The sequence below is a fragment of the Giraffa tippelskirchi genome, chromosome X (assembly GCF_054371585.1).
Source record: "Giraffa tippelskirchi isolate mGirTip1 chromosome X, T2T-mGirTip1v1.2.pri, whole genome shotgun sequence".
Lineage (NCBI taxonomy): Eukaryota > Metazoa > Chordata > Mammalia > Artiodactyla > Giraffidae > Giraffa > Giraffa tippelskirchi.
The window spans coordinates 42557297-42583411 of NC_137289.1; the positions used below are offsets into that span (position 1 = coordinate 42557297).

A 26115-nucleotide genomic window follows, 5' to 3' on the forward strand; every position below is an offset into this window, starting at 1 on the left:
CCCAATGAGAAGGCTGAGCACCAAAACAAAGAGTAGCCCCCGGGTGCAGCAACTAGAGAAAGCCGACACGCAGCAACAAAGACCCAGAGCAGCCAAAAATAAGTAAATTAAAATAAAAGTTCCCTTGTATCATCCCTTTCTATCAGCTGCCACTTTTTACTCAGCCCTTGGGACTACTTATAGTAGACAGTTGCTAAAGGAAAGTGGATAAGGAAACTTATTAAATCAAGATTATGAAATCATCGTGGCCTATGTATTTCTACTGTGTAGCCCCAAATATAATTTAAGAAACCTGTATACTAAACCTGTATACTCTATTACCTTCTAATAGAGTCCAATCAATATCTTGGTTCTCTGGCTTAGTGAGTGCTGGGTATTTATTAAACAGGTTAGCCACAAAGGCTAAGTTCAGTTTGGGGTTCCCACTGACAACATCAGCTGGGGTAACAAACTTTCTGCAACCTAATTTGTCTGCTTGTTGAAGCATACTCTCAGCCCTCTTCAAATCATCTGTTTCCTGTTGAAGTAAAATAAGACTTTTTTTTAAAAAAGGCCATACTAAAAATATAGAAACTTTGCCCTACAATGATAAGCTGGGTATACAATTCTATTTTTTCTTAGCCAACACATGGTACTTATATTACTGTTTTGAATGCAAAAAAAAAAAAAAAGTTGCCTGTGCTGGATATGCAGTACCTTGAAAATACCCTAGATGGCACCAGATCACGAATCTAAGGACAGGATACATTTCACTCAACTGAAATTACTTCTCTCATGCCAAAATTCATTAAGAAAAAAAGTGAAACTTGTTCAGATTTTAAATTTAGGCCCTAAAGAGGGTGTAAGGCTGAAAAAGATGAAGGAATTATGAAGAAATTTTTTACAATAATAATCAAGGATACCAGGCTCCAATAATTTTGAGGTTTAAATTACATATTTCAAATTATCATCTTTCTCTTAAACTATTTTTTGATTTTACTTTTCCATCCAGGAAGCAAAGTTGTCTATTTCTGTGTAAAATACTTACTTTCAGCTAATTCCTAGGACTCCTAACTTCTTCTCTGTTTTGTCCCCCCCACCCCCTCAACCCCAACTTCTTTCCTTTTGGAAAGATGCATGCTGATTTCTTGACTAACATACAGTTTGGTGAGGAGTATAAGTTACAGATCTGATAATTTCATACCAAATTAAAGATAGTTTCCCAAGTGCTCACCATCCCCACCTCCCAACAATAAAAGTAAAAAAAAACTGGAGCTGCAGGAGGAACAATTGCTTTTGGATTATTCGTTTCCAGTGATCTGCCCCCTCTAGACTTCTCTTGGCAGTTACTATAGATGTGGCCACCCCAGTATGCCCCAGGGTAAATGTATGTCTTCTGGAAAAGAGTGTCAGGTAAGAAGGGATTTTTATAATAAGGGGGAAACAAGAGATAAAGGAAATTTGAGGAATGTTACTTACAAACCAACACAGTTCAGATTCTATAATTTGAGTCTTAACTCTGTCTTTAATGGGTGATGCTATCTTTACTTTTTTCATCTCCAGTGAGGGGCCTCGATCATCTAGGTCTCCAGAAGAATGGGTATTTACTGTGTTACCCTTCACTGTTACCATTGCAGAGCAATCAGTAACCACCAGCAGATGAGCAGTTGACTGGGATTCAGCCTTTGGGATTCTCCATGAGCCTAGTGAGTTCATCTCATAGAGCCTATTCTATTTTCTGTTACTTTAATACTTCTGGTTCATGCTATTTACTATCTTTATTTTTAAATCTCATATTTTTTATCATCTCGGCATTCTTAAACAAAAAGCATTGATGATATTGGAGTAGAAGGAAACGTTGAAATAGCAACAATTTTAAAAAATTAAGATACAGAATAATGAAACAAAAGACAATCAAATAAATATATATATATATGCCAAAAAGAACTTCAGCCCATACCTCACATCATATTCAAAATTAACCTTCAATACACACACACATGTAAATGTATAAACCCAAAACTATAAATAAAAAACTAGATATAAAACCCCAACTATAAACCCTCTAAGAGGAGACATAAGAAATGTTTGTGACCTTGTGTTAGGCTAAAATTTCTTAGATACAACATCAAAAGCATGATTTGTCAAAGAAAAAAAATGACTAAATCTGACTTTGTTCAAATTAAACAATGCCTGTTCTTGGAAAACCACTGGGACTAAGTATCTGCAAATCACATATCCAATCAAGGACTTATATCCAAAATATATAAAACACTCAAAACTTGATAAGAAAACAAACAATGCAATTAAAATGGGTAAAGTGTTTAAACAAAGATGTATAGACAGCAAATAACTACATGAAAAGATGTTCAACATCATTAGCCATTAGGGAAATGCAAATTAAAATCACAATGAGACACCTCTACCACTGCCAAAATTCTTAATGTTTAAACTAACCACATTAAAGTGTCAGTGAGCATGTGGATGAACTGGAACTTTCATGTGCTACTGGTAGCAATGTGCAATGGTACAACCATTTTGGAAAACAACTTGGCGGCTGCTTAGAAAAGTTAAACGCACATATACCATTACCCAGCCATTCTACTCCTAGGTATTTACCAAAGATAAATGAATGCATAAACTCACACAAAGACTTGTATATGAATGTTCAGAGCAGCTGTATTTGTAATAGCCTCAAACTTGAAACAATCCAAATGTTCATTGGGGTGAATGGATAACAAATTATAGCATATCCATTCACTGAAATATTATTCAGCAATAAAAAGGAATGAATTTCTGATTTATGTAACAACACAGATGAATCTCAAAATAATAACGCTGAAAGAAGCTTGATTAAAAAAAGGGCACCTATTATATGATTCCATAAAATTCTCAAAAATTCAAACTACATTGAAAGAAAGCAAATCAGTGGTTGCCTGGGATGGTGGAGTATGGAGGCAGAGAGGAATCACAAAGGATCATGAGGAAACTGGATGTTATGATGGAGATACATATCCCTAAAGAAGGTATAAGACTGACAAAGATAAAGGACACTGAAAAACAAAGGAAAAGCATGATGAAAGGCTCAACAGTAAAATGAATGTGTGGACAGAGCAGTAGGAAATTGCCCTGGCTAGAAGAAATGGAGCAAGATGGTGTAGCAGGGCTTCACGTGCACAGCAGAACATTTCAGATTGAACTCTTAAGTCAACGGGGAATCCTTAAAGGATTCTGAGGAGGACAGAGACAGCGAAGGGAGTGCTTTAAGATCAACCAGGGAGAAGTGACTAGAGAAGAGCTGTATCATAATCAGAATCAGTACACTGGTGTTATCTACCCAGGCATAAGATCACCTGGCTAGACATCCCAGATAGCTTCCTTCATGCACAGGAGGGCCCCTCATTTGTGCCAAGAGGGACCTGAACTGAAGAATTTCAGATTTAAAAACAGACAGAAATGTAAGTACTACAAGTCAGTGACAAATTCAGTTCTGATAAGGGCTGCATAAAATGTTTAGCAAGTGTAATCCACTCAATCCTGAAGTGGATATGAAATATGCTAGAAATGTGCATTTTTTAAAAATCAGTAGAATCCATTCCATATCTAATGAATACAAAGAACAACAGGATCCTAGAAAGTTGAGACTCAATAGTCTAGGCCAACTTGTTACTTCATGTATGAACAAAGGAACTTGTCCAAGGTCATTGAGCAAATAAGTGATGTAACAAGGGAACATGGTCTGTGACAGTAATTCACCAAATTGGATTTGAGAGATCAGGAGTTTGTAAACACATTCACATTACTCTCAACATAAGAATATGTTTTCATTAAATCTATCATTGTGATTATAATCCAAACACTCAGAAAAGGTTAGCCTCTAGTGCTTATTTCCCCACACTTACTCTGAATATTTTATGCCATCCATAAAAACCAACAACACCATAACTACAGAACTCACCAATAAACTATTAATATAAATCAAAGCTGGTCTTTCTGTCTATAAATTACATCTACAGTAATAAAATTTAAGATAATACTTAAAACTGCCAACATCACAACATGCAATTATAGGCATTCTTGTTATCTATAAGAAATTGACAATTTTGTAAGCTTGTAGAATTCACAAGAACATCTATACTTACATTGAAACCCGACATGTTAATATCTATCCGTGGTTCACCTTCCTTTTGTCCTTTTGGTGCGATTTGATTGAGAAGATGAAAATAGGCTTTGGAATCCTAAAAATGAATTGCAAATGTCAGTGAGATCACATTTACAAAGAATGAATGTATCCTATTGTCCCATGTGTGGAAGGATATTTGCATTGGATTTTGTAAGAATGTGACACAAATCTCTATCTTCTTATTTAACAGTTCCTTTTCCCAGAAAAGTCCACCTATCTGGCCTTATGTCTGCCTTGAATATGGATGAACTGGATTTTGTCATGACTTTACAATTTATTGAAATCATCAATATAATAATGCTAGAAAACATATAACTAGTTCTGTACCTTCACTGAGTTACTGAAGTCAATAAGCTTGACAGATAAAACAAGCACGAGAAACAAGTAGGATAGGAGAAATCCAGGAAGCATAGGGAAAGAGAAAATAAACAGGTTCTATCATTACAAAGCATAATATGTATATACCATAACCTATGGAGAAGAGATTAGTTGTGTTAACAATGCATTAAATTATAAATTGAAAGGACAAAAATTTTTAAATGATTTCTACTTGAGGTGGTGAAATAACAGTAAACTCTTAATCATCTGAATATATTTAACCAAATGAGCTTCTCTTTGTTTTAAGCCCTTGACCTCTTTCAACACTGGAACACTTTTACTTGGAATACCAATACCTAAAACAAAATGGTATTGCTCATATGGGATGTGGGCTGGGTGAATTCAGGCTGTGTGGATGCTACACAGAACAAAACCTGAAAACCACTATATTAGTGTAAACATTTAATGAGGGTCTCCAACACACATGTCAAGTACAATTCTGCCTCTCTGGAATACCAGAGGACAGGAACTGGAGTGAAGTTTCTTTATCATGTTGAGGCAGGACATACATGGGCCCCAGGCTGAAGTTTCTCCCTGTGGACAGAAACTCCATAATAGTAATAGCAGAAACTCCATAAAAGCTGGATGATGGAGCAGGCTGGGCCCTGTCCAGATAAGAGATAGAAGAGGTAGCATCACGGTGGTTTTGGGTAGCCTCAGTCCACAGTGCCTTGAAGCAGGGCTTTGGTTCCCAGACAGAAATTGAGGTGTTGCCCCCTTCCTTTTGACCTCCATTGAGCCTTCCTGTGCCTGTGTAGTCAGGAAGGTATCCTTGACTTCAAGAATGAGGAATATATGGTCTTTTATTTCTTATCTGGGCAAGGCCCAGCCTCCTCCATCATCCAGTTTTTATGGAGTTTCTTCTATTATAGAATTTCTGTCCACAGGGGAGAAACTCTTCAGCCTGGACCCATGTATCTCCTGTCTCAAGCTCATAGTAAGTGATGTCAACCTACCCATAGGCCTCTTCACTAGAATCCATCTTGGCTAAGAGATACACATGCACACATGGGAGGATCCTGAGATAAACCAAACACGGACTCAGAACCAGACAAAGCAAGATGACTGGCAAAGGGAAACCCAGAAGAAATGCTCCATGAAAGTGACTTCAACCACCACAAGGGTGCAACTGTCTCTCTGAGCCCACCCATGTGAGTCTATTCACATATACGTTTTCCTCCTAATAAACACTTGTTTTACTTGTCTCAGTCTCTATGTGGAAATTCATTTCTACACAGCTGATGGGCCAGGGCCTTGGTCCCACTGGTCCCTCGTGGTCTAGTGGCTAAGATTCAGTTCTCTCACGGCTGTAGCCTGACCTCAATCTCTGGCTGGGAACAGAATCCCTGCCTCAAGCTGCTATAGGCCGAGGCCACCTGAGATCAATGTTACATCTGAAGATCACCTTCCCAGCTTTGGTAGTTTTCTATTACTGGGCCTTGACAGTCCAAACAGATTATAAAGGAATGTTTCTCATGGTAACTCCTATGGATTGTGTACACCCTAATCCCCCAGGGAAGTTGCTGAATATGGAGATGGCCAGATGTAAGCTCTGACCTGCTAAGTACAGAGCTCTGGGAGAGGCCTAGAAAGCTGTATCTTCAATGAGCCAACTATGTACGTTTGATACACTTGCCAGAAATTATTCTAAGAATGGGGAGAATCAGGTGAGAGTGAAAGCCACTGCAGAGAAATTCATGGAACGCAAACTCAGATCTTACATTAGTGGCACAGAGGTTATCTCCTAAGGAGTAGGGCATTACAGTTGTGAAAGTGCTTTCACTTACAACTATCTACTAAGGGTGCAGAAATAATTTGTATGTGCCTTCTCCCTATGCACTTGAGAAAGACAGGTGAAGAGTAGACCCCAAAGAGTCTGTAACTTACTACCCCAAAAAGGGGCTTTAGGTGAAAATTTGAATGTGAACATAAATTGGAACTTCCTTTTCACATTACCCAGAAATCCTCTTCTTTTTAAAACTATTAAAAGCAGAATATCTTTTTAAAAAAATATCAAAGGAGAATTTTTTACAATATTCATTTAAAAATAAGATTCCCTTTCCAAAACAGCAGAATACACTTTTTTTCTCAAGTGTACACGGAACACTCTCCAGGACAGATCACATCTTCAGTCACAATCATCAGGAAATTTAAGAAAACTGAAATTGTATCAAGCATTTTTTCTGAACCACAATGCTATGAGACTAGATATGAATTACAGGAAAAAAAAAAACACAAACACATGGAAGCTAAACAACATGCTTCTAAATAACCAACAGGTACTGAAGGCATCAAAAAGGAAATTAAAAATACCTAGAAATAAATGACAATGAAAACATGACAACCCAAAACCTATGGGACGCAGCAAAAGAGGGAAGTTTATAGCAATACAAGCCTACCTCAAGAAATGAGAAAAACATCATAAACAACCAGACTTTATGCCAAAGCAAATAGAAAAAGAAGAACACAAAAAAAAAACCCTGAAGTTAGTAGAAGGACAGAAATCGTAAAGATATAAATGAAAAATACATGAAGGAAACAATAGCAAAGATCAATAAAACTAAAAGCTGGTTCTTTGAGAATATAAAATTGACAACCCACTAGCCAGACTCGTCAAGGAAAAAAGGGAGAAGACTCAAATCAATAAAACTAGAAACAAAAAAGAAGTTACTACAGAACGCAGAAATACAAAGGATCATAAAAGACTACTGTGAGCAACCATATGCCAATAAAATGAACAACCTGGAAATGGATAAGTTCTTAGAAAAGTACAACCTTCCAAAACTGAAACAGGAAGAATTAGAAATCACAAACGGATCAATCACAAGCACCAACATTGAAACTGTGATTTAAAAATCTTTCAGCAAACAAAGGCCCAGGGCCAGATGGCTTCACAGGTGAATTCTACCAAAAGTTTAAAGAAGAGCTAACACCTATCATGCTCAAATTCTTCCAGAAAATTGCAGAGGAAGGAGAACTCCCAAACTCATTCTATGAGGCCACCATCACCTTGAGAGCAAAACCAGACAAAGATACCACCAAAAAAGAAAATTACAGGCTAATATCATTGATGAATATAGATGCAAAAATCCTCAACAAAATTTTAGCAACCAGAATCCAACAGCACATTAATGGATCATACACCATAAGCAAGGGTGATTTATCCCAGGGATGCAAGGATTCTTCAACATATGCAAATCAATCAATGTGATTGACCATATCAATAAACTGAAAGATAAAAGTCATACGATCATATAAATAGATGCAGAGAAAGCTTTTGACAAAATATAATACCCATTCATGATAAAAACACTCCAAAAAGTAGGCACAGAAGGAACCTACCTCAACATAATAAAGGCCATATACGACAAACCCACAGCAAGCATTATTCTCAATAGCGAAAAACTGAATGCATTTCTTCTAAGATTAGGAACAAGACAATGGTGCCCACTCTTGCCACTATTATTCAATCTAGATTTGGAAGTCCTAGCCATGGCAATCAGAGAAGAAAGAAAAAGAAATAAAAGGAATCCAGATTGGAAAACAAGAAGTAAAACTCTATTTGCAGATGACATGATAACATAGAAAACCATAAAGATTCCACCAGAAAATTACCAGAATTAATCAATGAATATGGTATAGTTGTAGGATATAAAATTAACACAGAGAAATCCCTTGCATTCCTATACACTAACAATGACAAATCAGAAAGGGATGTTAAGGAAACAATTCCATTCACCATTGCAACAAAAAGAATAAAATACCTAGGAATAAACCTACCTAAAGGGACAAAAGACCTGTATGCAGAAAACTGTGAGACACTGATGAAACAAATCAAATATGACACAAACAGATGGAGAAATATACCATGTTCTTGGATTGGGAGAAATATTGTGAAAATGACTATACTACTCAAAGCAATCTACAGATTCAATGTAATCCCTATCAAACTACCAATAATATTTTTCACAGAAATAGAACCAAAATAAGTTGCAAATTTTTTTTTTTCAAAATAAGTTACAACTTTAATGGAAACACAAAAGACCCTGAAAAGCCAAAGCAATCTTGACAAAGAAAATCAGAGCTGCAGGAATCAACATTCCTGACTTCAGACTATACTACAGATCTACAGTCATCAAGACAGTATGGTACTGGCACAAAAACAGAAACATAGACCAATGGAACAAGATAGAAAGTCCAGAGATAAGCTTACACACACCTATGGGTACCTTATCTTTGACAAAAGAGTCAACAATATACAACGGAGAAAAGACAGCCTCTTCAATAGGTAGTGCTGGGGAAACAGGACAGCTACAAAAGAATGAAACTAGAACACTTCCTAACACCATACACAAAAAAAAACTCAAAATGGATTAAAGACTTAAATATCAGGTCAGAAACTATAAAGCTTAGAAGAAAACATAGGCAGCATGCTCCTTGACATAAATCACAGCAAGATCCTCTGTGACCCACCTCCTAGAGTAATGAAAATAAAAACAAAAAAAACCCTAATAGACCTAATTAAACTTAAAAGCTTTTGCACAGCAAAGGAAACAATAAACAAGATTAAAAGATAACCCTCAGAAAGGGAGAAAATAATTGCAAATGAAACAACTGACAAAGGATTAATCTCCAGAATATATAAGTAGCTCATATAGCTCAATATTAGGAAAACAAACAGCGCATTCAAAAAATGGGCAAAAGACCTAAACAGACATTTCTCCAAAGAAGACATACAGATGGCCAAGAAACACATGAAAAGATGCTCAACATCATTAATCCTTAGAGAAATTCAAATCAAAACTACAATGAGCTATCACCTCACACCATTCAGAATAGCCATCATCAAAAATTCTACAAACAATAAATGCTGGAAAGGATGTAAAGAAAAGCAAACCCTCCTATACTGTTGGTGGAATGTAAACTGATACAGCCATTATGGAGAACAGTATGGAGATTCCTTAAAAAACCAGGAATAAATACCATATGACCCAGCAACCTCACTACTGGGCATATACCCTGAAAAGGATCCATGTACCCCAATATTCACGTGTGCTTAGTCACTCAGTCGTGTCTGACTCTTGCGACTGCATAGACGGTATCCTGCCAGGCTCCTCTATCCATGGGATTCTCCAGACAAGAATACTGGAGTGGGTTGCCATTTCCTTCTCCAGGGGATCTTCCCAACCCAGTGACTGAACCTAGGTCTCCTGCATTGCAGTCAGACTCTACCGACTGAGCTACGAGGGAAGCCGAACATTCATAGCAGCAGTATTTACAACAGCCATGACATGGGAGCAACCTACATGTTCATCAACAGATGAATGGATAAAGAAGATGTGGTATATATACACCATGGAATATTACTCAGCCATAAAAAAGAACGAATTTGAGTCAGTTCTAGTGAGATGGATGAACCTAGAGCCTGTTAAAGAGAGTGAAGTCAGTCAGAAAGAGAGAAACAAATATAGTAGATTAATACATATATATGGAATCTAGAAAAATGACACTGATGAACCTATTTACAGGGAAGGAATGGAGACATAGATATAGAGAATGGACTTGTGGACACAGTGGGGGAGGGAAAGAGTGGGACGAATGGAGAGAGTAGCATCTATATATATATACACACACACACACACACACACACACACACACACACACACACACTATGGAGTGTAAGATGGATAGCTGGTGAGAAGTTGCAGTGTAGCACAGGGAGCCCAGTCTGGTGCTCTGTGATGATCTGGAGGGATGAGATGGGGAGAGGGGTAGGAGGCCAGAGAGGGAGGGGAATGTATGGCTGATTTGCGTTGTGGTATGGCAGAAACAAATATAACATTGTAACATTTTTAAAAATATATTTAAATTTAAAAAATAGGGGCAGGGTTGAGGTAAGAAATACAAACATACATAAGAGTATATAACTACCCCCAAGAACTGAATGCCTGAAGGAGGGAGCACATGACAGAAGAGGAGCCAAATAAGAAAGGGAATGGGGAATCCTGAGGCCCTTTCTCTCTAGGCCTTTACTAACACAGATCCACTGAGGCCTGGGAAAGGCAGTTAGGAACAGAAGTCATGACTGCCGATCTTTTCGTACAGCATGTTGAACAGTAGGCAGAATAGAAAATGTTAGCACTGTAATATTTAAACCCCTTTCCACAAAATGAAAGCTAGACTTAGTGCTGGTGCTCTTACTTGGCTCAGTCTCTCTACTGAAATCTACCATCAGGGCCTAGAGGCAACAAGGTTGGGTGATAAACTCATAGGATTTTCCCTCCTTTAAGCTGACCTGAAGTCTCCATGTTATTATGTCCCTGTCAAGTATTTAACTAAACGGTTAAGGCTGTATATTGTCACCCTGCTTATTTAACTTATATGCAGAGGACATCATGAGAAACGATGGGCTGGAGGAAGCACAAGCTGGAATCAAGATTGCTGGGAGAAATATCAATAACTTCAGATATGCAGATGATACCACCCTTATGGCAGAAAGCGAAAAACTAAAGATCCTCTTGATGAAAGTGAAAGAGGAGAGCGAAAAAGTTGGCTTAAAGCCCAACATTCAGAAAACTAAGATCATGGCATCTGGTTCCATCACTTCATGGGAAATAGATGGGGAAACAGTGGAAACAGTGGCTGACTTTATTTTTCTGGGCTCCAAAATCATGGCAGATGGTGATTGCAGCCATGAAATTAAAAGACGCTTACTCCTTGGAAAGAAAGTTATGACCAACCTAGACAGCATATTATAAAGCAGAGACATCGCTTTGTCAACAAAGGTCCGTCTAGTCAAGGCTATGGTTTTTCCAGTGGTCATGTATGGATGTGAGAGTTGGACTATAAAGAAAGCTGAGTGCAGAAGAATTGATGCTTTTAAACTGTGGTGTTGGAGAAGACTCTTGAGAGTCCCTTGACTGCAAGGAGATCCAACCAGTCCATCCTAAAGGAGATCAGTCCTGGGTGTTCATTGGAAGGACTGATGTTGAAGCTGAAACTCCAATACTTTGGCCACCTGATGCAAGGAGTTAACTCATTGGAAAAGACCCTGATGCTGGGAAAGATTGAGGGCAGGAAGAGAAGGGGACGACAGAGGATGAGATGGTTGGATGGCTTCACCGACTGAATGGACATGGGTTTGGGTGGATTCTGGGAGTTGGTGATGGACAGGGAGGCCTGGCGTGCTGCGGCTCATGGGGTCACAAGGAGTCGGACACAACTGAGCAGCTGAACTGAACTGAAGTATTTAACTAAACAGTTACCTTGATGTCAGCACTAAAATTGTTGATTTTCTGCCAGCCTGAGTTTTCCAAATGAAAATTTGCCCATCTAAGCAGAAGCTCTTCTGGAGATAATTTCATAAGCTCCTCCAAAGTCTCACCATCTCGAAGTAAAGCAGCCAAGGCTACAAAGGAAAAAAAGAAAAACCCAACCGATACATTATATGGTAACAGTCATTACATGTTTATTGAGTCTTTTGACACTCTGTTAAGTAAGTAACAGAGGTACAAAAAGTACTGTGACCTAGTTCCTGGTTTTCAGGTACTCACAGTCTAATAATAAAGATAAATGAAAGTATATAATGAGTTATAAGATGATACAGATAGAAACACTTAATTACAAGAATACACAGCATTACATATTTTAACATCTTGATTATTCATCACATTCCAAATACCAAGTAAGTTCTAGCTTTAAGTTGAACATTGTTACATTATGTCATATATTTACATAAACTATTCTTAAATAATATTAAAATCAGAGGCTTGGGGGAGTATGTTTAAAACTTTGGAGCCTTTTGATTTAAAGAGTATTCAAACCCTATGGTATTTATATTTAAGCATAACTAACTCTTGAAATGTTAAACCTGGTTTTTTAAATTAATTTAATTGGAGGCTAATTACTTTACAATATTGTAGTGGCTTTTGCCATACCTGTTTTTAAAGAAAAAGAATTCAACTTTACATTGTCTATAGCACCTAATATGTAAAGGTTCCTCAACACTTTTTTGTTATTGAATTAAATGTGCAGAAGAAGCCAAGGGTTTTTGGTTAAATATCCCCAGAGATAAGAGGTAGAAGCTTGGGCATCTGCACAGAGAATTGTCTAAATTTAGGTACTGTTTTTATGGAGAAGTTGTATAGTCCTTATGCAATAATTCCCTCCCATAGGATAAAAGATTTACACTGAACAAGAAGACTAAAACTGCCTGACTTCCAAAGAGGTCTAAGTAATATCTCTAATGGGCAAACTTCATCTTTCATAGACTCCACTTCACACCATGTCACTCTGGCACTGAGGGATTTAAGTAAAGGCAGAGGCAACATTGTCACTTGTACAGAAACCTCCTCATGCTCTCCATCTCCAAGTCAAAAGGCTGGAAAGGATTAAACAGCCTGACCTCCCTGCACCTGAGACCTTGTCAGAGATAAATCATTTGACTTATTACATGAGCCAATGTAGTTTAATTTTGTTGTCTTCCTTTCCTTGTTCAATGGACTTTAACTCTAACAAGATAAACACTGCTCTGAAGAGGCTAGCAACTAGAAAAATTTTATTTGTTTAAATACAGCCCACTTTGAGTGGACTGAAAATTTTAAGTATCATAAAGTCTTGGATAAATGTGCAGAATAGGACTGTTGACAGGTATTGTGAGACCCTGAAATACTGAGAACTCCCAATATATATTCTTCCCCCAAAGTAACTGAAGATTGATATGGTGATTTCCGGAAAAAAACGTGAATATTTGGAGTGATGCTTAATATTTTAAACTTCAAAAGGAGAGGACAGTGTAGCACTTCCTAGGACCTTAGGACAATTGTATCACATATGCTTATACATTCTACAAGTCTATGATGTGATATCAAACCCTATGCTATAAAAACGGTGCTTCTGCTAATTCAGGAAATATGAGACCATCAAGGGCAGGTTAGAATATTTTTGAAGAGTCTTAAATCTATAATAGAATAGAAAAGGTATTAAAATTAATAGGAGATGGTGTGCCTGAGGGTGGTAATGGGGTGGGGACTATGTGAGTAGAGCAGAAAAGAACTTTGCACAAATTCCTTAAACTCTCTGGGTTTTCGTGTCTTTATTGTGAAATGAATTCTAAAGAGCCAGACAAATGTTAATTACTACTAAAGAAGAAAGTTATAATTAGGCTGTTTTCCTGAATAACACTATAACATTACCTTCTGTTAATTCTAATTATCATCTAATCACCTCAATTAGGTGAAAGCGTGACAGTCTGCATGACTAGAAAAAAATAACCAATAAACAATTTTCAAGATCATGACTGTGTTTCATTACCTTCATTCCTGCTTAATTCAATGTCAGCAAACAAACCGATCTTAATGATCTGCCACAGCAGTCCCAAAACCAGGTGAGGCTTCCCAGCCCTCAAATCCTCTGCACCAATGTTCACAACATGACATCCAATGGCAGAAGCTGAATTCAGTGCCAAGTTCAAGTTTTCCTGCAAGACAGCCAATTTATAACACTTGCTTCTTGACCTTTCTGTTTTTTTACAGTCTTTTTCTCCCTTCACTGAAATAACACTCAGTAATGACATTATGTATTAAGTTTACCCATACATGATCCACAGAAAGTAATATCCAAGCTTTGGTGTTAAAAGCATAGCTAAAACAAATCTATCCTCATTTTTATAGTCTTTTCCAGATTTCCAAGGCAAGTTAACAGCATTTTTAGTTAGCCTCGATTGAAAGATACCGACCCTAAAGGAAAAGGCTGAGTTACTAGAGTAAGTATATCCATGTGGGTTATGTGTTGAATTTTTTAAAATGCCTAAATGAGAGGTCTACTGAATACACATGAGAGTTCTAGAAGTTCTGAATCTCCTCATCCCAAGAGATGGCCTTGCATGAGGAAATACTGCTATATAACGCCCTAATACGAGATGGAAAATAAAAGCCTTCTATTCTTCAAGCATGCTAATTAACTAAGAGCTTAAACATGCTTGCTTATTTCTGTATGTTTGAACGCAAAATGTAATGAAAAGAATATAGGGCTTTGCAGTTACACCTGGATTTGAACTTTAGTTCCAGCACTATTTACCTTGGTACAGCTCTGAAATCTTTCTGCATCTCAGCTTCTATGAAATCTGGAAAATAATCCTCAACTCAGAGCTGTTGTAAGAATTAAATGAGACAATGCAAAATGCAGAGCCTTCAGTCTGTAAAACAGGTCCTCAAATAATAGTTTCATGGAAGGAGAGGAGAAGAGTGCATACCTGAATGATGAATGGTATGAGTTTCTTCTTGTTGATTGCTCTCTCATCAATTGTATCAGGAACTGAAAGGTTGATCATTTTACTGAAACAGAAATTTTAAAATAAGTTGACTTATTTTTTAAATAATCCATAAATATTCACAAATATTTTAAGGCTTATTATAATATCTATCTCATGTAATCTGAAAAAAAAGCAATGTATGACTTTAGTCAGGTTGATCAAAAAACCATACATATAAAAATGCAAATAAAGGAAAGACCAAAGTGCTTATAGTAGTTGAATATTTCTGAGTTGGGGATTGGGGCATATTTTCTTATTTAATGTTTTGTACTTCTCACATTCTTTTAGAAGAATGAATTACTTGGATATTAAAAACTTTGTTGAGTAAGTGTTAAAAACAGATAATATCCCACATTGGAACTGAATCTCTCTGTTAGATTATATAATGTATAATTAAAATGATTTCATCTACAAAGACGAAAATTAGTTGAGCATGAGATTCTTTCATTCACCAAATATTTATTGAGTACCTAGATGATGCACCTGGAGAAGGCAATGGCACCCCACTCCAGTACTCTTGCCTGGAAAATCCCATGGATGGAGGAGCCTGGCGGGCTGCAGTCCATGGGGTCACTGAGTCGGACACGACTGAGCGACTCCACTTTCACTTTTCACTTTCATGCCCTGGAGAAGGAAATGGCAACCCACTCCAGTACTCTTGCCTGGAGAATCCCAGGGACAGGGGAGCCTGGTGGGCTGCCGTCTATGAGGTCGCACAGAGTCGGACACGACTGACGCGACTTAGCAGTAGCAGTAGCAGATGATGCACCAGGTACCATATTTGGTGCTGAAAATACAGTGATAATATCGATAGAAAGAAAAGTTGTATTAATTAGGGCAGGATCTGACTTAGAACAACCTCATTTGGTAAAATTTGGAGTTAGACTCTAACATTTTAGATGTTTATACTACTGTCCTAAAACAAGTTATTTTGCATAGAGAAAACCGTGCTTATTTCCATGCAAAATTTAAATATTAAACAAATAGTATCATATGAGTCTCTCTATTAAAATATATGGGAAATTATTTCTTTACAGCCTATAAGTGGCAAGTAAAAGGGTATCTCACATTTTTAGAAATCATCTTTTTAAATAACCAAAATGACCGTATTGGAAAAAAACAAATTTTATATATTGTACACTGTCATCAGAAATATACCCACTGTACTGTTCTAAGTGTTCCAATATGTACTTACTCAATGCTCACAACAAATTTCTGAGCAAGCACAATAATATGGGGATCATAATGGATGGATCCTGAAATGCAAAGCAGTCAAGTACCTTTTTTTTTTTAATACTTCTTCCCTACTATGGAAAAGGTCAGTTTTCATTTCAATCCCAAAGAAAGGCAATGCCAAAGAATGCTCCAACTACCGCACAATTGCACTCATCTCACACACCAGTAAAGTAATGCTCAAAATTCTCCAAGCCAGGCTTCAGCAATACGTGAACCGTGAACTTCCAGATATTTGAGCTGGTTTTAGAAAAGGCAGAGGAACCAGAGATCAAATTGCCAACATCTGCTGGATCATTGAAAAAGCAAGAGAGTTCCAGAAGAACATCTATTTCTGCTTTATTGACTATGCCAAAGCCTTTGTGTGGATCACAATAAACTGTGGAAAATTCTGAAAGAGAAGGGAACCCCAGCCCACCTGATCTGCCTCTTGAGAAATCGGTATGCAGATCAGGGAGCAACAGTTAGAACCGGACATGGAACAACAGACTGGTTCCAAATAGGAAAAGGAGTATATCAAGGCTGTATATTGTCACCCTGCTTATTTAACTTATATGCAGAGTACATCATGAGAAACGCTGGGCTGGATTAAGCACATGCTGGAATCAAGATTACCGGGAGAAATATCAATAACCTCAGATATAAAGATGACACCACCCTTATGGCACAAAGTGAAGAAGAACTAAAGAGCCTCTTAATGAAAGTGAAAGAGGAGAGTGAAAAAGTTTGCTTAAACATTCAGAGAACTCACGCCGTCTGGTACCATCACTTCATGGCAAATAGATGGGGAAAGAGTGGAAACAGTGGCAGACTTTATATTTTTGGGCTCCAAAATCACTGCAGATTGTGACTTCAGCCAGGAAATTAAAAGATGCTTACTCCTTGGAAGAAAAGCTATGACCAACCTAGACAGCATATTAAAAAGCAGAGACATTACTTTGCCAACAAAGGTCCATCTAGTCAAGGCTTTGGTTTCTCCAGGAGTCATGTATGGATGTGAGAGTTGGACTATAACGAAAGCTGAGCGTGGAAGAATTGATGCTTTTGAACTGTGGTGTTGGGGAAGACTCTTGAGAGACCCTTGGACAGCAAGAAGATCCAACCGGTCCATCCTAAAGGAGATCAGCCCTGGGTGTTCATTGGAAGGAGTGATGTTGAAGCTGGAACTCCAGTACTTTGGCCACCTGATGCGAAGATCTGACTCATTTGAAAAGACCCTGATGCTGGGAAAGATTGAAGGTGGGAGGAGAAGGGGACGGCAGAGGATGAGATGGTTGGATGGTATCACCAACTCAATGGACATGAGTTTGGGGAAACTCCGGGAGTTGGTGATGGACAGGGAGGCCTGGCGTGCTGCCGTCCAAGGGGTCGCAAAGAGTCGGACACGACTGACATTGACTGACTGAATAAACTGAACTGAACTGATGTACCCATGGGTTAGTTAGACAAACAACATCAGAACATTGCAGTTTAAGGAAGAGAGCATTTTCTTGCAGGGCCATGCAAGGAGATGGGTGGCTTATGCCTTTAACAATCCTGAACTTTCCAAACACTTTCAAGAATGCCCACTTATACAAAACTTGAGGGAGGAATGTGATTAGCTCTGACAACCTTCTTGCTGTCAGATATTCTATTCTTGAAGAAAAGTCATAGTGAGGTAACTGTGTTCCTGTAAACCTCTAGCAAAACAAATATTAGTCTCAATGCTGAAAGGTAAGATTCCAAGCTTGACTTTCACACTCCAAGGTCCTGTTTAGGAGGAGGGGCTTCCTGGGCAAGCTGATTATCCTGCCTGAGAGCATTCATCCAGCACCCAGTCTTGGTCCTCCCACCAGTGGCCAGTCACAGCTGAAGATGCAGCTCTCAGTCTCTGGGCCCTCCTCTTACCAAGGTCCCCATACCCTGCCCAGCCACCTTAAAGGAGGGAGCCAGGTGCCCAGCCCACAGTTGCCCTCAGTCTTCTCAGTCTACCCTAACTTTGGGGGGGAAGCTGGGTCTTGTAGACTCTGACCCAATCAGATTATTGCAAGCGTTGAGTCATGGAGGTGGGGATGGCAGAGGTAGGTTGCCTAGTGCTCTGAACCCTGGGCCAGGCCAGTGAGTGTCTCTAGCAAGGTCTCTGGACCTCTGCAAGACTCGGCCTTTGGCCTGTCCCCAGGCTCCACCCCTTGCTACCCAGACCAAGGCCAGAGGACCTGGAGGGCCATGGACGAAGGCTGAAATATACCTTTTACTACACTCTGCTGAGAGGCTGACTATTGGTGGACCTGGTCTTCTAACCTCTATGGTCTTTAGCTAAGGACGGCAGCTCCATGCCCATCTTGCCCCTATTACAGTATCTTCCTTGGTGAGATTATACAAACTTTGACTGAAAGTGGGTAACTTAGACCATCATGGTCTATTTCCACTAGCCCAAGATAATCACATTCTACTCTGTTTCTATAACTCAGGTAAATTAACTAACAATATCATGTGATGATATAGTTTTTATCTTCCTCTAACTGAAATATTATACTTAAAAAGCATAATGTCCCCTCAGACATATATATTGCAAATGGGGGAACCATTTATTCATTCACTGCTGGAGCTATAGTTGAATTGTTATATTTTGAAAACAATTTTTATTGGAATGGAGTTGCTTTACCATCTTATATTAGTTTCCGTTGTACATCTAAGTCAATCTATTATAGGCATACATAGATCTCTTCATTTTTGGATTGTCTTCCCATTTAGGTCACCACAGAGCACTGAGCAGAGTTCCTTCCACTTTTTTCGTTTTTGAATTCAAATTAAGTTATTTGTATTAACTGGAGGATAATTACTGTACAATATTGTGATGCTTTTTGCCATATATCAACATTAATGAGCCATAGGTATACATGTGTCCCACACATCCTTAAGCCCCACTCACCTCCCTCCCCACCCTATTCCTATGGGTTGTTCCAGAGCACTGGTTTTGAATGCCCTGCTTTATGCATATATAAACCTGAATGATGATTTTCCTGAATGATGAAATATGCAATTTTCTCTATATCACATATGAGTTATGGGTGTAGTTTTTTCTACATTAAATTTGATATCTGTATTTATGTTTGGAAATCTAGCTGTATATTTTTGGTCATGATAGATGGACTATTGTATGTTTCACATCTGGATATCTCTGCACTCTTTTCCCTACATAAATATGGAATGCTGTATTCTTCACATAGGAAAATTTGAGCACATGTTTTCCTGAATAAAGTATGGAATATTTTGCAGTTTTCTAATGAAAATCTCACTTAAGATTTTCGGACATGAAGTATATAATTCTCCATAGTCCAAATATGAAACACCGAGGCAAATTTTCATTACTGAACTAGGAAATTTGTACATCTCATAAATGATCATCTAGGTAAAGATTTTCCTACATGAAAGTTGGTATATTTCATATTTCACATAAAGAAATATGGACACAGATCTCCTTGTTTGGGGATACTCTGTATTTCACATATGAAAACATGGGTGCTGATGTTTCTACACTAAATATGTAACTCTCTATATTTCCCATTTGAAAATCTAGACACAGGTTTTCCTGCATGAAACATGCAATATGCTATATGAAAATCTGGAAAAAGGTTTTCCTGCTTAAATACTGAATGTTTTATTTTACACTTATTAAAATCTGTGTGCACATTCTGCACATGACATATGGAATTCTCTTGTGTTTCTCTTTGGAAAATATAGACATTCAGGAACCTACATTAAATATTAAATTCTCCTTAGAACTCATATTAAAATATTGGCACAGGTGTTGTGGGCCTAGGTTTTCAACTGTGAAATTATATAATTCTGTATGATTCACGTGTGGAAATCTGAGTGCAGATTTTCCTAAATGAAGTATGAAATCATGTATATCTTACAGATGATAAGTTAAGTGTAGATTTTCTGCTATATTGCTATATGGGATTCTGCATATTTCATATAAGAAAACCTTAATTATGATTTTTTGACATAGAATATGTAATTCTAATTTCACATATAGATATCTGGGAACAGATTTTCCTACTTGAACTATGACATCTCTATATTTCACATATAGAAATCAGTGTACAGATATTCACGCATCACATATGAAATTTTCCACGTTTCGTATGTGGGACTCTCAGGCCAGATATTTTAGAAAATATATGGAACTCTCTATATTTCCCAAGTAAAAACAAGATGAGGAAGTTTTGAGATGAAATATGGACGTTTGTTCATTTCTCATATGAAAACCAGGGTACAGATTTTCTTACATGACATATGAAACGTGTATATTTTAGATACGAAAATTTGAGTTCATATTTTTTACATGAATTATGGAATTTTCTATGTTTCAAATATGGAAAACTTACCTTAGATATGCTTCTATGAAATATAGAATCCCTATATTTCCTATATGACATGTGGACCCTGATTTTGCTCCATAATATGTGCAATTCACTACATGTCATATATGAATATCTTGGTTTAGATTCTCCCACATGAAATATGGAATTCTCTGTATGTCCCTTTCAAGACATGAGGGCAGGTTAACTTGACGAACAATGGAATTCTTTGTATTTCACATTTGAAAATCTAGGTGCAGATTTTCTACATGAAATATGAAATTCTGTACATTTCTTGTATTAAAGTATTAGTGCAGATTTTCCCACTTCAAATATGGAATTCTCTATATTTCATATAGGAAAGCCTGAAAGATGACTTTCCTACAGGAAATATGTAACTTTCTATATTTCATACACGAAAATATGGGTACAGAATTTTCTCCAGGAAGTATGAAATCTGTATTTCATGTCTGAAAATCTAGCTGTATATGTTTGGTCATGATATATGAAATATTGCATGCTTCACATATGGATATATGTGCACGTATTTTCCTGCAAGCATAGGGAATTCTGTATTATTCACATAGGAAAATTTGAGTATCCATTTTCCTGCTGAATCATGGAATTCTACTTTCATAAATGAATTTCTCAATTAAATTTTCTGACAAGAGATGTACAATTCTCTATCATTCAAATATGAAATTCCAGTAGCAAATATTCATTCCAGAAATACGAAATGTGTACATTTCACAAATGAAAATCTAGATAGAGCTTGTCTTACATGAGGTGTGGTACTCTTTACATTCCATATAAAAGATCTGAGCACAGATTTCCTTGATTTAAATATAGACTAATCTATATTTCACATATGAAAATATTGGCGTTGTGTGTTCTACAATATATGTATTTCTCTACATTTCACAAATGAAATGTTCAATTCTTCATATCGCATTTATAAATATTGGCTGCACATTTTCCTACATGGTATATGGAATTCTCTGTGTTTAGCATTTGAAAATATAGACTTTCATTTTCCTACACTAAATATTAAATTCCCTAAACTTCACATATTAAAATATTAGCATGGGTTTTGTAGGCACAGTTTCTCAAATGTGAATGTGGAATTTTGTGTTTTGCATGTGGACATCACATTAGAAGTTTTCCTAAATGAAATATGGACTTCTGTATATTTTACAGGTGATAATTGGAGGAAGGGTTTTTCTGCTATATTGATACATGGGATTCTGTATTTTTCATATATGAAAATCTTATGATTTTATTACATAAATATGTAACTGTCTATATTTCACATTATACAACACTGGGAAAAACTTTACCTACATGAAATATGAAATCTCTACTTTTCACATATATTAATCAGTGAACAGATTTTCACACATGACATAAGAAATTTTTCATCTTTCATATAAGGAAATCCCATCCCAGACATTCATACAAAAAAACCCTGAAGTCTATATTTCATATATGAAAATACAGTTGCCAATTTTCCCACATGAAATGTGGAGTTCTCTCTATAGAATCACATGTGAAACCTGGACACCCATTTACCACAAAATATGAAATCTTCTATATATCATATAGGAAAATCTCTGCTCAAATTTTCCTCTAGGCAGTACTTAACATTATGTATGTCACACATGAAAAACTGGGTGCTAATTTACCCATGTACAATCCGGAATTGTGTATATTCTGGATATCAAAATCTGTGCACCAATATTACTACCTAAACTATGGAATTCGGTATATTTCACATATGAAAATCAGGGTGAAATTTTACTCAGTTAAAAATGGAATTCTCTATATTTTACATATGAAAATGTCAGTGCTGAATTTACATCATGAAATATTGAACTTTTTGTATTTCACTTTAGGAAAATCTGGATGCTGAGTTTCTTACATGAAATATGGTATTTTCTATACCTCATATATGACAATCTGGGTGGTGACTTCCTTACATTAAATATGGAAATCTCTATATTTCACAGACGAAAATCATGGCGTTGGTTTTCTTAAGATATGGAGAACCTATATGGTATTGGAGTTCTCTCTGTTTCACAAATGAAAATATGTGCACCACTGCTTCTTCGCAAAATATGGAATTCTTTGTATTTCTTCTATCAAAATCTAGGCTTGAACACACTTTCATGGAAGTTGGACTTCTGTATATTTCACATTTGAAGATCAGAATGGATTTTCCTATGAGAAATATGAAATCACTGCATTTCGTGTGAACCACTGGTTCTTCAGGTACTGACACATTTGTTCCCTGTTTGTGTCCCTGTGCCTTGCACATGCGTGTGTACAGGTGTGTGCTTGTGTCACCTGTGTTTGCGTGTATGTGCATGGGCCCAGCCCCCTGCTGACATGGGAGATGAAGGCGAAAGAACATGAGATGTCTAACAACGAGAAGAGGAGGCAGGAGACGTCCACAGTCTAGGGGAGACTGGTCCACGCATCTCTGCGGTGACCCTGTTCAGGACAAGAATGAGCAAAGGATGGCCAGTGACAACTCTGGGTAGTGAGTCCACAAATCTGCAATTACCTCAGGAGACAAAGACAGGCTTACAATTTCTGCTGTGCTGTTGTGTGTGTTTGTATCCGCAAGAGGGGTTGGAGGGTTTGCAGAGTCACCCAGTGTAAATCAAGTGGTGGGGGCTCTAAAATCATGACCTGTGGACCCCTCAGTCTGTGGGGGCATTGGCTCTGATTAAAACTCTTCAAGAAATGGGCATAGAAGGAACCTACCTCAACATAGTAAAGGCCACATATGATAAGCCCACAGCAAATATTATTCTCAATGGTGAAAAACTGAAAGCATTCCCCCTAAGATCAGGAACAAGACAAGGGTGTCCACTTTCACCACTATTATTCAGCATAGTTTTGGAAGTCCTAGCTACAACAATCAGAGATGAAAAAGAAATAAAAGGAATCCAGATCGGAAGAGAAGAAAGTATAACACTCACTGTTTGCAGATGACGTGATGCTGTACATAGAATACCATGATACTATCAGAAAATTACTAGAGCTAACCAGTGAATTTAGCAAAGTCGGAGGATACAAAATCAATACACAGAAATCATTTGCATTCCTACATACTAACAATGAAAAATCAGAAAGAGAAATTAAGGAATCAATTCCATTCACCACTGCAACAAAAAGAATAAAACATCTAGGAATAAACTTACCTAAGGAGACAAAAGAACTATATACAGAAAATTATAATTTGATGAAAGAAATCAAAGATGATATAAACAGATGGAGAGATAATCCAGGTTCCTGGGTAGAAAGAATCAATATTGTGAAAATGACTATACTACCAAATGCAATCTACAGATTCAATGTGATCCCTATCAAAGTACTAATGGCATTTTTCACAGAACTAGAAAAAAAAAAGCCACAGTTCGTACGGAAACACAAAAGACCCTGAATAGCCAAAGTCATCTTGAGAAAGAAGAATGGAGCGGGAGGAATCAACTTACCTGCTTTCAAATTATACTACAAAGTCACAGTCATCAAGACAGTACACAAAAACAGAAATAAAGGCCAAGGGAACAAGATAGAAAGCCCAGAGAAAAACCCACACACATGTGGGCACCTTATCTTTGACTTAGGAGGCAAGAATATACAATGGGAACAAGACAGCAGTTTCAGTAAGTGGTGCTGGAAGAACTGGACAACTCAGTGCAAAGAATGAAATTAGAACACTTCCTAACACCATCAGTTCAGTTCAGTTCAGTCGCTCAGTTGTGTGCGACTCTTTGCGACCCCATGAACCGCAGCACGCCAGGCCTCCCTGTCCATCACTAACTCCCGGAGTCCACCCAAACCCACGTCCATTGAGTCGGTGATGCCATCCAACCATCTCATCCTCTGTCATCCCCTTCTCCTGACCTCAAACTTTCCCAGCATCAGGGTCTTTTCCAATGAGTCAGCTCTTCCCATCAGGTGGCCGAAGTATTGGAGTTTCAGCTTCAACATCAGTCCTTCTAATGAAAACCCCGGACTGATCTCCTTTAGGATGGACTGGTTGGATCTCCTTGCAAACCGAGGGACTCTCAAGAGTCTTCTCCAACACCACAGTTCAAAAGCATCAATTCTTCTGCGCTCAGCTTTCTTTATAGTCCAATTCTCACATCCATACATGACCACTGGAAAAACCATAGCCTTGACGAGACGGCCCTTTGTTGGCAAAGTAATGTCTCTGCTTTTTAACATGCTGTCTAGGTTGGTCATAACTTTCCTAACACCGCACACAAAGATAAACTGAAAATGGACTAAAGACCTAAATGTAAGACCAGAACCTATATAACTCTAGGAAGAAAACATAGGCAGAATACTCTATGACACAAATCATAGTAAAATCCTCTATGACAAACCTCCTAGAATAAAGGAAATAAAAACAAAAATAAATAACTAGGTGCTAATTTAATTTAAAAGTTTTTGCATAGCAAAGGAAACTATACACACAGTGAAAAGACCACCCTCAGAATGGGAGAAAATAATAGCAACTGAAACAACTGACAAACTATTAATTTCCAAAACATACACACAGCTCATACAAGTCAATACCAGAGAAACAAACAACCCAGTCAAAAAGTGGGCAAAAGTCCTAAACAGATATTTCTCCAAAGAAGACATAGAGATGGCTAAGAAACACATGAAGAGATGCTCTCCATCACTCATGATTAGAGTGTTAGTCGCTCAGTCGTGTCCAACTCTTTGCAAGCTCACGGACTGTAGCCCACCAGGCTCCTCTGTCCATGGAATTTTCCAGGCAAGCATACTGGAGTGGGTTGCCATTTCTTCCTCCAGGGGATCTTCCTGACCCAGGGATTGAACCTGGGGCTCCTGCACTGCAGGAAGACTCTCTACCATCTGAGGCACCAGAGAAGCTCATTATTAGAGAAATGCAAATCAAAACTACAACGTGATATCACCTCACACCAGACAGAATGGGCATCATCAAAAAGTCCACAAGCAACAAGTGCTAGAGATGGTGGGAATGTAAATTGATACAGTCACTATGGAAGACAGTGTGGAAATGCCTCAAAAAACTAGGAATAAAACCACCATGTGACCCAGCAATCCCACTATTAGGCATATGACCTTCCAAAAACCAAAGCTGAAAAAGACACACGTACCCCAGTGTTCACTCCAGCACTATTTACGGTAGCCAAGACATGGAAGCAAGCTAGATGTCCATCGACAGAGGAATGGATAAAGAAGCTGAGGTGCGTATATACAATGGAATGCTACTCAGCCATAGAAAAAAAGGAATGCATCTGGGTCAGTTCTAAGGAGGTGGATGAACCCAGAGCCTATTATACAGAGGGAAGTAAGTTAGAACGAGAAAAACAAATACCGTATATTAACGCATACATGTGGAATCTAGAAGGATGGTACTGATAAACCTGATCCCAGAGCAGCAATAGAGACGCAGACATAGAGAACAGACTTGTGCACAAGGGTAGGGGAGGAGAGGGAGTGGGTGAGATAAATGGAGAGAGTAGCATGGATGAATATACATTAACATATGTAAATAGATAGCCAATGGGAATTTGCTGTATGACTCAGGGAACACAAACGGGGGCTCTGTAATAACCTAGAGGGGTGGGAATGAGCGGGAAGTGGGAGGGATTCAAGAGGGAGGGGACATATGTACA

General features: G+C 37.8%; 1 protein-coding gene across 4 annotated transcripts in view; it reads right to left on the reverse strand.

Moving 5' to 3' along the window:
• The window catches only part of LOC145537107 (plastin-3-like), a 37865-nt gene that overhangs the window by 6499 nt on the left and 5251 nt on the right, over positions 1–26115 (reverse strand). For all 4 annotated transcript variants that reach the window (XM_081567781.1, XM_081567782.1, XM_081567778.1 and 1 more), the window contains 5 exons: positions 14793–14874; positions 13853–14018; positions 11806–11948; positions 4122–4217; positions 322–517 (listed from right to left, as the gene is read on the reverse strand). In XM_081567781.1, the coding sequence (XP_081423907.1) occupies positions 322–517; positions 4122–4217; positions 11806–11948; positions 13853–14018; positions 14793–14874 (683 nt within the window). The remainder of the gene's footprint in view (positions 1–321; positions 518–4121; positions 4218–11805; positions 11949–13852; positions 14019–14792; positions 14875–26115) is intronic.